General features: G+C 37.8%; 2 protein-coding genes across 5 annotated transcripts in view; one reads left to right on the forward strand and one right to left on the reverse strand.

Annotated features, from left to right (window-relative positions):
• Positions 1–6,587, forward strand: part of ank1a (ankyrin 1, erythrocytic a) — a 149,993-nt gene extending 143,406 nt beyond the window's left edge. For all 4 annotated transcript variants that reach the window (XM_017716272.2, XM_017716276.2, XM_017716268.2 and 1 more), the window contains one exon: positions 907–6,587. The gene's annotated coding sequence lies outside the window, so the exon portion shown is untranslated. The remainder of the gene's footprint in view (positions 1–906) is intronic.
• A 454-nt stretch (positions 6,588–7,041) lies between these two features.
• spaw (southpaw) lies at positions 7,042–13,156 on the reverse strand. The gene is made up of 3 exons (XM_017716309.2): positions 12,689–13,156; positions 10,568–11,433; positions 7,042–10,328 (listed from the first exon to the last, which is right to left on the reverse strand). The coding sequence occupies exons 1-3, from the start codon at positions 12,960–12,962 to the stop codon at positions 10,176–10,178; spliced, it is 1,293 nt and encodes a 430-aa protein (XP_017571798.2). The 5' UTR covers positions 12,963–13,156; the 3' UTR covers positions 7,042–10,175.
• Positions 13,157–14,889: the final 1,733 nt, after the last annotated feature.

The raw sequence follows: 14,889 nt of genomic DNA on the forward strand, positions 1-14,889 counted from the left end.
ACTGGCAAGTCAGAACGGGTACAAGCCATAAAGTTTTTTGTTTGTTTGTTTTAACCCTTTAAACCCCTAATGGCCCATAGATACAGTAGATCCATATTTCAATTTAATTTCTTGCTGTCATAATATATCATGTTGCTGTCATACCAAAAACTTAGTCCATTATTTTGTCTTTAATTTGTTTAACAGCATTTGAAAACAGCAGCTGACATTTTTATTGTGTGAACATGGTCTAAAATTACTTCAAATAAAGTAATATTAATATATATATTAAATGTAAAAATGCTTTTTATGTTGCTATTTCAAAGATGGTGATGATGTAAATTTCACAGTAGCTGCTGAATATTTACGTTAATCATAATTTTAAGAATAGCAACTGAATAGTAAATCACAGGTTCAAGGGGTTAAATAAAGTTTGAATAGCACTGTTAGCAATAGCATGCAGAACACACCATTACTGAAAAGTTTATTTACAGTTGACTTTTTTAAGTTAAGTTTGTAGTGGCTAGCAGTACTATTCATACATCAGATGTGAATGTAAGCCTGATGTAGCACAAGCAGATGCCCATGAAATAATGCATGAACATTAGCAGTCCAATCAATGGAATGGGGAATAATGCTACATATTCTCATTAAAGCCTCTTTTTGCTAACAGTAACTTCATAGACTGGTATCTCTATACTGCTATTGAAAAAAACAAAAAAAATCCATAGAAGGAATAGGGAATCTATAAAAGTAAGTAAAACAAGTGATGCCATAAATAATAAAAGCTAGTATTGCCAGTTGAAGCTAATTGGCACCTTCCTATCGTTGAATTTTCAGTCATTTGTTCGATGGACATAGCATCGATGGACATTGTTTATGCTTGTGGTTCATCTGACATTCGCTTTATCTCTCTCTTCATCCTAGGACTTGTCTCCCACACCAAAACCTTTTCTCGTAGACACATGATGGGCAGCAGGTGCTGAAGAAAAGTGGAAACTGGAGAGTTTGAAAGCAGGCAGTGGACGCCAGTACCAATAGATGGCTTTTATGACTTCTTTTTAAAACATACCTAAAACAAGAACTAGGCTAGAGGCATGATTTCATATAAAACGAAAACTGAATCTAGGAAAAAAAAAAAAAAAAAAAGCATCCGGAAAGTGCTTCCTATAATCTTCTGTATCAGCATGTGAGAGTGCTGTCGCATGGCCTGCCTTTACCTACACCACAGACAGCAAAGGATTATGAGACTCATGATTGTTTAAGGGCATGAAAAGTGACAAGAGTTAGCCCCACAGAGTGGGTCAGGGATTTTTGGGGCTATCAAAACCAGGATGCCAGCCCAGAATGTTGTATTTTAGAAAGAACAAGTTTCACAAGGGATATGCAAAAAGCTAGTACAACCACATAGCAACATCAAAACAAGCAACAGTTCTCCCTCCAGCTCTTACGAATTTGAGTCTTCCAATAAAAATGCATTGTAGCTCATTCTAATGTAGAACTTTTGAATATTATCACACTTGGAAAAAATTGTCCTTCTAGCACTTGGTACTGTACATAACGCAGTATATGCACTCAAATACTACATGAATGTTCGTTGTGTCTGTGGGTGTGGTTTATGTTACAGCCAAAAAAGAAAAAACGCAAAGAAAAAAAAGAAACTATTCTATCAAAATGCGATGAGGATGCTGCTGTTGTCCTGATAACTTCTCTGCCGTTGTTCCTGTTTGGTTCAGATCAGACATGTATAATGTCAATATCCAAAATAGTTGCTTGAGACAGATTTTGGGAATGATTTTCCGCTTCTGTGTTTTTTAAATATCCTGCACCTGAGGTTTTTTTGCTGCTTTTTTAATGTTTCGTTTCATCCTTTCACCTGGGAAAAACAGTAAAGGGATTGCCTGCCATAGATATTATTTTTGGACGTCATGCTGCTCTTCAACTGCCTTTCTTTGAGATACATAGTGGACAAGAGGTTTATGGAGGGTATTATTACTTGCAAGTGGCATAGCATGAGTGAAAGAATGTTAACTTCTAGTCATGAGGGGAGCACACACATACACAAACACAAAACTGACAAATACTTCTGTTCAGTGCATATGTAGCAACCAAGTCTTCCATTACAAACAATATCAGTAGCTCAGGTTTAGTTTTCCTGTAAAAGATGCTGTGTCCTATACCAGAAAGGCAATATGAATAGAAATGGCCATTGGCCAAGAAACTTTCATTAGGTCTTTCTTTTTGTCTTATATTTTTATATTTAACATTGGCAATACACAGAGATGACATGGGTTACTGTACAAGGAAAAGGAGTATTATCAGACTGAGATTTTTAAAAAACCATGAACCGTCTGTTAAGTTCTTTTTTTATAGAAACATGATTACATATAAATACTGCTGTCAGTAACCACCTGGATGCAATAGACATCAAACTGCAGGTGTGTATCTGTGGTTTACCTATGTACCCATGTGCATGGAGGGATATTATTCCAAGATATTCCAAGTCTATTTCTAAAACTAATCTTTTATTTACCCATATTGTATTATGGAGGTGTAATTGAGTAATTGAGTGGGACATAGGATAAGATGTATTTGGGGCAAGTACTAGAAGTACTGCCTAAGTGTGAAAGTTCAGTATCCGTTTTTTCCATTCATCAATTGCACAGTTTACATAATTATGTATCATTTGTTTATTGCACAATTTTTTTAAGGCTGAATGTTTTGGGACACCAAAGGATACATAACCAAATCAAAGTGAGATAAAACAAGAAAGTGACAATAAAGACCTATTGACATTACTCCCAGTAACTTTTTAATGCAGTATGGAATAGCGTTTCAAAACAAGAATGACATAGTTTCCTCACTGGGCATTTTTCTGTGTTGGTATATATCTTCAGTAGTTTGATTCTACTTTCTTGTAGCTGCATAGCAAGTTGGGGTAATCTTGTGTCAGAAACTCAAACTGAGCAGCCGTTCTTATAGTAGACTAGTATACATGTTGATGTGTGTAATGTTGCAAATACTGACAGTCTTTTCAGTGCCATTTTTCTTTATTGAGCTCAGCAAAGACACTTAGCAACTAAACACTGTGACTAGACTGTAGCACTGTCCCAGCAAAGGCACACTACCCCAACACACACACACACATACTCACACACTCACACATTTCTGTGCTGTCAGACACAGTTCCACACAGGAACTTTCCTAATGTAGCTTTTAAGCATAGAAGAGATTATAACCTCAATTGTTTAAAGCAGATGCTAGACCAAAACTTGCAAACACTCTCTTTTTTATAAATATACAGACCTCAGATCTCTCCCCACAATGAGGTAGTTCATACAAGCACTATATTAATTGTGTCATTGTGGGAGTGTGGCTATGTATTTTTTTGTCCCCTTCTGAGGGAGACACGGGGAGTTATGTGACAACTCACTTACATTTCCAAAAAAATATTAAGAAATAGCTTCTATTTACCTCATGGAACCATGCAAAATTTCAAAACTGCTCCAAATCACTTTTGAGTTCTGAATTTTTAAAGGTCATTCCCTCAGGTTCTAAATCATGTTTTACATTAGTTTATGCTGTTGGAGTATATTAACATGAACATTTTTTATTCAAAATTAAATATTATTCTCACTGTTATGTTTATACCTACTTAATATTTCAGAGCAGTTCAGTCATTGTGTTAGCGCAAAATTTTGAGGACCCATATTATGGAAAACTGCCATTTTTCTCACTTTTTTAAATAAATTTGAAAATGAGAACTAATATGTAAACATTGTTGAAGTTTCAAATGCACCATCCACTACCCAGTCCATATGGTCTTTCTATGGACATTAAGCTGCAGAAACAGTCTGTTTCGAATTCATTGTTTTTGTGACTTTTTTGGAAAATGGTCATGTAAAAATGAATTATGACCATTTTTGTAATGGTTTCATTTCATTAGGCAGAAAATAAAATACAAGAAAAATGTAGGATACAGGCCTTAAATATGCATAACTATGAAACTATTTGGAGCAAAGTTTTGAAGTTTTTTTTTACAGGCACAACCTGGTAAACAGATAAACAGGTGAACAGAAAATTCCAACCCTGAATTTCAAAAATGCCTATTCCACATATTTCAAAGTTTTATTCCAAAAATAAAGATAGGGCTTTACTGGTGTAGGGAGTACAGCATCATTTGTGCTTATACTTAAATACAGAAAGGATGTGAGCTTAATAGTTATCAAACTTTAAGACACTTACTCAGTCCACATTTTCAGAAGAAAATCAGTGAGAGGAACTAATTTAGTATTAAATTGTCTGGTGCCATTCATTTTTCCTTCATCCACCAATGGATTTAGGGTTTGACCTTTTTGATGTTCTTTACTCATAAAGTAAATGTTCAAATGAAGGTATTTTATCCTAAAACTATGCTTATCATCACTCATAACCCCATCACACACATGAATGCACCATAAACCCTAGTGCCGAAGCTTTCAGAGAAATGTGACATAAAAAACATATCAGGGTGGACAGCTCACATTAGAGCAGTCCTCTGAGGATTATGCAAACAACCCAGTATTATATTTTACTTAGAAATGTAGCATTACCCACGAATAGACATGATGTCAGAACATATTAGCTGTCCATTGCCTAGAGCACTGTACCTCATACCTTAGTTGAATGTAACAAAATTACACCTTACAAGAATATTTAGCAAATTTCCAGTTAAATAAGAGCCTGTACATTAGGGTATAACATATGAATCCTATTATCACAAAAATGTTGAACTCCTAACAAACCCTCATCAAAAGAATTATGAAAACTAAAACCAAACTGACATTAAACGGCACATCAACAGGCTAGTTATGCTTACATGAGCATTGAGGAATAAGATATTATAGATGTATTTTTAGAAAAGTAGCATTGCAAAGGGCACAAAAAGCATCTCAAACCCAATAAAGTTGTCAGGTAGAATATTCCACAATGTGTTAAATGATACTCACTATCAATAACAAAAGACAGCTTTTTACCAGTCTTTTTACTGGCTATGCCAAAACAATCTGTTGAATAGTGTGTATGTAAATGCATACATTTCTGTAGTATGAATACTATGGATATGTACAGTTTATTTGTTGTATTTTCCAATAGAATGCCAAACTTGGAAAACGCAAAACTGTTGAAAGGTTGTAATGCTGTAAGTTAACCAATGTATGTAGTGAATATATTACAAAATTATTCTGTGCAGCTTGATCTTATTTACTGACATTATTATATGGTAATATAATTACTGTATCCAAACTGGCTGCAATGTTTAACACATATATTACCTAGAGAGAATGTTATTGATATCCCTAACCAGGGTACATTTACTATATCCAAAGTTTCCCAACATATTAAATACAATTACATAGAGAGAATGTCATTGATATATTCATAACAATACTCGAAAAGAATACTTACGATCTGAAGCATTGTTTTGTGTACAACAAATTCACTAATTGCAATTACTTGTCATGCTTACCCATTTTTCCTTTTTGTACTTTATTTAATCTTTTGTCCATGGACAGGTGATGTACAAAGCTTATTTTTATTTATTTTGAGATTATTTTAATTGCCATTTTGAAAGAAAATCTTTTTAATGGACTCATAACAGTACTATGGTAGTTTTTCTCTTGAACTCACTGCTGAGTCTTTTAAATACAGGTTTTCTGAATGTCTAAGTGGCAGTAGAAGCCAAGGCTCATATTGATAAAGGCCTGAAAATGTTCTAGCTCATAGACCCTTCTTTCGTTTATTGTTATTGTTTTGTTATTATAGAATTTTTTGATGTGCACAGAAACTGATGTGATTTTGTTCATGAATTCTGGGATGTTAATTTGGGAAATCGACCTAGGGTTCAAAGTATGAATATTATGTATGAAAGAATGTAAAATATATTAAGTATGACCTCCTTCTAACCCTTCATGGCTTCTTCCTTCCCGTTCAATTTAAAAAACATAGCCTTTGCAGGGATCCAATGATCAGAAAATCAGCCCAGTCCAATGGAGTGTATAAAAGAGAAGGGGTTCTAAATAAACCACACAGTGGGCTGATGTCAATGCAGTGATCAAACTGATTTACGTGCAAAAATGTAAACTGTTGCAAAAACTAGAGAACACTTGTACTCCTAACGTCTAGAGAATGGACTGAAATCAGTAATGCAATAGCATATTATTCATGAAAAGGAATGCGCACATGCACAAAAAAATGTTTTTAATATATATACAGAGAAATATATATATATAATATACATCCATATATATTTACCTAGAATGCTTTGCAATTGCTAATGGGAATTTATTATACTTCTGGGGATTAGAGTTCTGTTATGGATGTACCTATAGCATCTTAGCAAAAGAGACAGGAATGCCTGCTACCTGGGAAATAAAGAGGCCCTGAGGGTCTTTCTGTTTCTTTAATTTTATTTTTTATTGCTATGGAAGAAGGAAAACAATCAAAAGATACCTATATGCAGGTCTTGGATCAGACATTATCTGACCTAAGATATATGTATAGATGACTTACCCTGTACACCAGCTGAAAAATATGAACATTTACAGGATTAATAAATTAATACTCACAAATGGCCTTGTGTTGTCATTATCTCAAAGCAATACGACCTCTGAATGTTCAAGACTAGTTATTTTTTCAAATTGTTTTGTATAAATTCAAAACCTGTGTTACTGTCTAAAATGCCCTGTACTATCATCATCTGCTTTATAAACTAATGCAAAAAAACACAAGCTGCTACATATTTACACATTGTACTCTATACAGTAACAGAATCACACGGTTTAAGATAAGATAGTCCTTTATTAGTCCCACAATGAGGAAATTCTCAACAACAGGGAAATTCTCACAGTTTATTATTTCATTTTCAGTAGTAAGATCTCACTTTCAATATAGAAGCAGCTAAGTCTACTTACTAAGTGTGGTTTCCTTTAACATAAACACCACTACAGTTTTCTAACTTTCTGCATAGTTCAATTGTTCAGATGTGAATCAAAGTCATTCTGACTGATACAAAATGCAATGTAAAAAAACTACCAACTCAGATTTATTTACAGTGGTCATAAAAACCAGGGGTCACAAAGTCTATCATGCAAATATGGTGATTTTATTTACTATCCAAACTGACTAATTCACCAGCAGCTTTTGTTATTTATTATTTATTCTATTTTTATGAAATGTAAAATAATGATAAATCCACAAAAATATGCTTTCTTTGAGAACAGTTTTGCCATACAGCGTGCTGCATGTACTTTGCCACCAAAATATGTTTTCAGACATCAGGCAGTGTATTTGTTACCATTTTGTGTAATGAGCTTTTACATACATTTAACACTTCTGGTTCCTTTACCGTAAATTTGTTACGTTTTTTCCCCCCAGAATGGCTTGTTTCACATCAAATTACTCTGATGAATAACTTTATATATTAACAGTCTAATTATACAGCAATTTTAACAATTGGTGATATCATTTAAGTACTTTCCACAGTGCAATATTTGCTATATTAATGCAATATATATGTGCAATATTTAAATTCTCTGATTGGAAATAGAATAAACCAGTATCTCCTGATTAAATCTACAACATGCATAATAAATAAACATATTGTAAAATGTACTGTACAGATGCCACTCTTTTCAGTATGTCTTGCCATGTTACATTTAATTGATATGTGCAAAAACAACAAGAGAGCACCACATGTGGTGTGTTCAATTCACATAGCTGCTTCTGTTTGTCACTTTCTGTAACAACCAACCCTCAGACCACCCAACTCTAGTAATAACCTCTTTCTACAATGTGATGATTCACACACCTCCAGATACCACCCACCTTTCAAATGCTAGAAACACTCTCAGTTCCCCAAAATGCACAACTACCCACCCACCCACAAATTAACAAATGTCTTCACCTCTTTTGTCTTGAAGTCCTGGACTTTTATCTGAAATCTGCTGTTTATTTGGACATTGAAAGTAACTGCTCAAATGGGACTACTTTGTTGATACAAAGACGATGTCATTTTTAAAAGCCTCATTTAAACAGAACTTCTGAAACTTCTTGCTTCCTCATGCTGTGCTCAGGGAGTTTTTTCCCTTGTTGCAGCTGATTGAACAAAGATTACTGGGCCACTGTTGCCCACAATTTGGTCTTTAGAGAAGATAAAGAAGTGCTATGCAAAAAAATTGGTGAATTGCCTTTATAAGCCTTATTTTGCAGGTTTTCTTTGATTTTTACTTGACCTTGTCATTGCTCCCTCACTGTGACTGTCATTTCACTGTACTCTATGGGGAGTGGAAATGAACACTGGTTCATTTTCATCTTCAGTTTTCATGGCCTCCTATGGAGTCTTTCCATGGAGTTTTCAAGTTTATATTTGTCTCTAGCTAGTTTCTAATTTCTAAGTGCAGATGAACTTAAGGGAGCAGACTGAGACCTGAAATCAGTCTTCATCTGACTGATTTTAATGGTCAAATCAACGTGTCAACAAGTCATGCCTGAACGACAGATGACCAGAGCATAGCCAGTCACTGACATCTTGTTGTTTCTAGCTTTTCAGCTTCTGAGATTCTTCCCCACTGTAGCTTCAAACTTCACAATTTTTTTTGCAATTTCTTTCACCCAAGCAGCTTTGCAAAACTCCTCCCAGATTCACAATCCTTGTTAAAAATAACCAGTTATGCATCTAAACATTAGATCTAAACACATAACAGCAATTATGGATGGAGCTTATATATCAGAACAGTAACATACACAGATGAGCATAACATTGTGACCACTTCCTTGTTTCTATGCTCATTGTCCATTTTGTCAGCTCTGCTTTCTAAATAGGTGCACTTTAGTAACACTGAGATGGTGATGGGGTGCTAGTGTGTGTTGGTGCTGGTACGACTGGATCAGATACAGCAGTGGAGAATTTTTAAACACTGTGTCTACTCACTGTCCACTCTATTAGACACTCATACTTTGTTGGTCCTTGTAGATGTAAAATCATTACACTAATGGCTAATAGTCACTGTGTGACAAGTCAGACTGTTTTGTCAGATTTATGTCTTTCTAAAAAAATACTTTTCTCAAATAGTCATTCTTATTTATTGTTTTTTTTTTTCATTTTATATTGATTGTACCATTTTTCTTAAGAAATATTTATGTTTGCATGAAGATTTGTGCAGACAGTGCAGAACTGCCATATAGTGTCAAGGTGTTTATTTGTTTTTATTCATATCTGTACTAGGATTGCCTACAGAGTAAGAAAAACATATCAGTGTAGAAAGCAGCACTTTACAATTGAAATAAAGGCCAACCATAAGCCATTCAGCTAGGCATCAGTTCTCATCAGCTCAAGCCATTTCTGTTTGAAAGAATGATCCCTGTTATTGACACATAGACTGATAATAATGAATGATGACACCTTAAATTGTCTCTATATATTGAATATTGAATGCCATTAGTAACAGCAAAAAAGTCTGAAAGACCTGATCCACAATCATTCCCATTGATTCCTGCTGTTTGTGAGGGATGATCCATTAGTTTACAGGAGTCTTGTGGTAACTTTATCAGAGGGCCTGTAATATGTTGAGTGTTTTCTAAAAAAATTGTGTTCACAAAAAATTACTGAATATTTGCTTTACTGCTTTGTACACATACAAAATATAAAAAGTCTTTTAAGAATAGCAATGCATAAAGGCTTTGGAACATTTCATGTATTATACACATTTTAGTAATATAAATACAGATTTATTGAAAACATACTATATACATTTTGTACATTCATTAAAATTAAAAAGTCCAAAACTACTACATATTTTTAAAAATGTGTCATATTTACATATTAAATATTTCCATTCTACCAATAGACTGGCATCATCTTGGATACTGCCTTTTTTAACATATATAAGTAACTCACTTCCTACTTTTTTAGGAAGTCACTGATTTCCTAAAACAGTGTGTAACGGTAATGTGTAACACCAACAAAGAAGCCCATGAAAGAACCATAAAGTGAATAGGCTGTTTCCCAGGAGCATCAGTGATCATTCACTGCTGAGCGCAGTATTTTCTACCATTTTTGAGACAAGCCCCGACTGTTGCGCCACATCTGGCAGGCTGCAGTAAAGAAAGAGTTGTCTGAATACGAATGGACTACAAGCTAAGTCTTTCAGCTGTTCCCTTCAGTGGCAGCCACACTCCTCTACAACCATGTCCTCATGGTGGCGCAGAACCACGTCATCGCCCTCGTAATATAACATAGAGAGCGAGCTGAGACGAGTGGGCACGCAGGACGGACAGGTGACCCGCTCCGGATGATAGAGTTTCAGGAGACTCTGTGAGGAAAAAAAAACAGTCCCATTTCAATTCCCAATGGCAACTTCCAGTTGAGCTACTCTGACTTCGGCCACGTATCATTGGCTGATGGATAAAAGACATGTTTCCCTGATCTCTTCAACTAACAAGTCATCACTTGATTTGTGATTTTCCTCTTATCTCTGTAATTAGAATGATGGATAAACGATGCTAACGCATCTGTCATTACAGGGAAGTCTAGACCATAGGGGTGACTTACCTGCATGTAGGCGTGATTGGTGGGCTTGAAGGATTCATCCAGCGGAATGGGACATTCCCCTTCGCAGCGGAACGCATTGTATCGCTTGGGGTGCACGATCCATTCATTCCAGCCGATCTGGTCGAAGTCCACCCACATGTCCACTCGCCTGCACAGCGGTCTCTGCGCGGACACCGCAGGAGAGCCAGTCACGCCTTCACCGAGGACCGGCCTAAAATGGTCCATCTCTAGTCGGTTCCGCTTGTGCCGACGGTTCTGGGTGACGTCACCGGGGCGCTGCAGGACGACGTACTTGGAGTGTTCCACTGCGCGGAGTAGAGTGGGGGCGCGCACCTGACCTCGAGCCTGCGTGCTCTTCGAAAACACTACGACCATGACCCTGTTTGCGGTGGGGTGGCGGATCTTGCGCGTCCAGACGCTGCGGTGCTTTACTGGTACAGGCTCGACCGCATCTCCTCCACTCCCCTCCACGGCGTCCTCTACTCCCACCTCCGCCTCCTCCTCTTGTTCTGATGTGGAATACTCACCGTGAGGGAAGCGGTCAGTTTGACTCGGCTCCTCGCTGCTTTCTCGACGCAGCCAGTACGTGAGCAGAGCCGTCACGTTGAAAACTCGCCAGGAGGAGGAGGAGGTTGTGTCGACGGCTGTGGGCTTTATGGTCCCGAGAAAGATGGGCTCTTCACGGCAATGCTCGACGTCTGGCTCGCAGTCGTCTTGGCGAGAGTGGTAGAGATCCACGACTGCCCGCTTGGACGCGGCGAACGCGGGTACGCGGAAGCGAAGCTCACAAAGCTGAATTTCTTCACTGGACGAAAGGGAGGACAGGTCGAAAGTGACCGTCCATCTCTCACCTATCTGTTGACAGTCTGGAGGAAAAAAGACGGGCAGCCGTTAAAGACAGCAAAAGTAAATCTGTCCATGCTCCGCCCGCAGGAATGAACAACATGCAGTATTGAATCGAATTGCTTAGCAGTTTCATTCATATATTGTGCACTATGTCAATAGTATGTCGTGAGGTTTTACAAACTTTGCAGAATGTTGACAAAATCTTATTCAGGCCAAGGTTTGTAACGCAGTATACGTACATGAAAATAACATCTGAAAATAATATTAAATACGTTATACTAAAACCTAATAAACGCTATATTAAAATCTAAACTCCTACACTGCTAAGCTAGACTGGGTTGTTATAGCTAGACTGTGTTGCCAACGAAACAAAAATCTTTTAGCTCAGTTACATAACAATAAAAATACAACTTAATTATGTTGCCCTTCCTCTGTATACAAAATAAACACCATTAGAAATGCACCACGCCCCGGGAAGCCGTTGATAGTGCGCTAGTCAACTTTCTGTAAAGCCTGTAGGTCCCACCTCGGGACATAAGCTAAGGAGGAGCACGTTTGTGGGCGGAGCACGTTCGGGTCAATTAAACCATTAAGGTGAATAAACGTGGTCATAGCAGAAACCAAGATGGAATAAACATAAACTTGATGGCCTACAGGTTCTGCCAGAGTAAAGTGCTCCAGCCAAATGTCAACAGACTAGGCCTCCATGGGGAAAGTGGGAGAGGAGGGGGGATGTGTATTGAACGTCCCATTGTAACAGACGTCTGATGGGCTAATACACACACCCGTACACATAAAACGGAGAAACCCTTTAAAGTCGAATAGGTCCTGACACTGCTGAGTTGTAAAAGTGGAGGATCAGACAGGAGGCGATAACACGAGTCCGATAATGAAGCCTGAAGTGATACGGCCCACAAGTGTCAGGGCACCAGCCTGAACCTCTGACACTGATCATGTGTCCATGACTCAGTTTGTATCGTTATGCCAGCTCAGAAGTAAAGGTTTCGACGTAGGATCTTTATCTGCATATTACGACCAACACGATTAAACTACCAATATTAAAATGTTATGCCTGCATGCAAATCACAGGACTGCTTGGAAATGAATGCAACACTATATTTTACGTTCAATTAAAACGATTAAAGATAACAATTAATATTACATAATGATTATTTATTTTATACACAGCATAATTTAGCTAGAATTTTCCCCGTGAACAGTCTAATAAAATATAAACCCATCACACTGTTACATGTTAATATTTCCAGTGCCTACCTTTAGCGACCAGACTAAGCACAGAGTCTGACTGATGAAGACTTGGTCTGGCATCCCTGGCTGTGCTGCTCTTCTCTGCGTCCACAGTTTTGTAGTCTCGATAGAGCTGCATCATGTACAATGGGTACCTGTAGGGATGGTGCGCAGCAACACTATACCCTTCACTGGTTGCCTTAGAAAGCCCTGAACGAGGTTTTGTCTTGCGCTGGATCCCCATGCAGCCGAGGCCTGCTAGAGCAAATACCAAAGCGGGAAGAAATGCCATCCGACCCATCGCTACAAGATGTGTCTTTAATATACGCTAAAAGTCGAAATGTTGCAGCTAGCTAGGAGAATGCGAGGGGAGATCTTCTCAGTACCTCTGCTTTCTCGCTTTGCTGTGTAGTCTGGGACTTGGACAAGGCTTTTAAAGCATCCAGCTGGCCTTTGATGACCCCTGTCATTCTGCAGCCCCTAAAGAATTCCTCTGATCCTTCAGGCACATCTGAGAAGGAACAAGAGTAGAGCTGTCAAGTTCAGTGTCTCTCGAAACCGCGCACGCTTTTATATGCACGAGGCGCGAAGCTCCTACTACCAGCGTACAACATGGACTTCCTTTGATTCGAGGCCACCCAAAGACAAAACAGCGCAATTAATGCAACAAATTGTTCCACTGGTCATTCAGTGACCTGAGTGCAAAAATCAGAGATGTTTGTTATTCAATATAACAGAAAGTATGGTGGGAATTTCAGAGCGATCTCGCGAATGTCTTATAGTTTTGCAGCTCAGATCAGTTTATATTAGCCAGTTAGACGCGCTCTGCGAGAAAGGTTTTCTGACTTGGCCATGTGCAAAACTGAAATGAAGCAATAAACAAGCTTTATAGGTCGATTAAAACAGGAGTACAAGTCGAATGAGACTGATGAAATGTATTTGAAATGAAAAGAAAGAAGAAGAAAGAAAGAAAAAAGAAGAAATGTAGATTCATATCACATTTAAAGCATATTGGCTGCAACAATAATAATACTTATTATTACAGTATTATTACCCCAGTGGCTGGAATGGAATTCAGAAATGCTGACTAAGCAAGAATTTTTGCAGTCATTAATAAACAACGAATTCTCAAATTGTGCCAAAGTATGGTTTCCCACAAGGCTCAATTTTAGGTTAATTATAATTTTCCTAGCAAAGGCATATGTGACATTTTATTTTAATGTGATATTGTTCCCAGTTGCTGTCATTGTTAATAACTTATAGTTACACTGCGCATGTCCAAAATATACAATTCTATGTGTCTATCAAAGAACACGAACAGAAATCTAGAAATGTACTTGGTACTTGGTCCACCGCCTGGCACTATAGTCCACCAGACAGCTGCCAAAGTCCTGCTCGTGGTGAGCTTGTGTTGTTAATAAATACGAGTTATTGTCCATTTATTGCGTGTAAAATTCAAGCTAGACAATATATGGTTAAACAAAAGACAGATTGAAGTGTGATTGCAGACAATGTGGAAGATGTGCTTTGCGGAGCTTTGTCGTCACTAAATAAACCACATTCATGTCACCAATCGATGGGAGTGAAGGGAGTCAGTGGAAGACAGACAAATATTTTTCCTCACCATACAGAAAAAGACGGTCTAGCCCTCTTATTTCATTCATAAATTACATGGTTTACAGTCCAGGTTCGACCGCGTCAGCTGTATCATAACAATCACCGTGTGCGTTTTACAGCCATACAGCTGTAGTCGATGTCAGCTAATTTATGATCACAATAACGATATGTACATTTTGATCCAATCATTATTCGCACATTTTACACACTGGAGGACACGAAAAAAGCCCAAATGAATAATGTGCATTATTTTCACACATCTGCGCTAGGTGTGGCTGGGTCATGGGTCGTAGCGCAGGAGGCAGGATACTAGCCAATCGTAGTGCAGGAGGCAGGATACTAGCCAATCGTAGTGCAGGAGGCAGGATACTAGCCAATCGTAGCGTAGGAGGCAGGATACCAGCCAATCGTAGCGCAGGAGGCAGGATACTAGCCAATCGTAGCACAGAAGCAGTGTTTGTCGTAATGCCGGGAAACAGAATTCTCACTTCACGCTTCTGCTGCAGTCTTTCCTGTGTTTACAGCTGATACTTCGAGTTGTGTGTGACAGTGTGATGTGTATCTTCGTGTATTTAACTAGGCAGTTTGGGTGAATTTAAGACAAGAATCTC

This window comes from Pygocentrus nattereri, chromosome 20 (assembly GCF_015220715.1).
Source record: "Pygocentrus nattereri isolate fPygNat1 chromosome 20, fPygNat1.pri, whole genome shotgun sequence".
Lineage (NCBI taxonomy): Eukaryota > Metazoa > Chordata > Actinopteri > Characiformes > Serrasalmidae > Pygocentrus > Pygocentrus nattereri.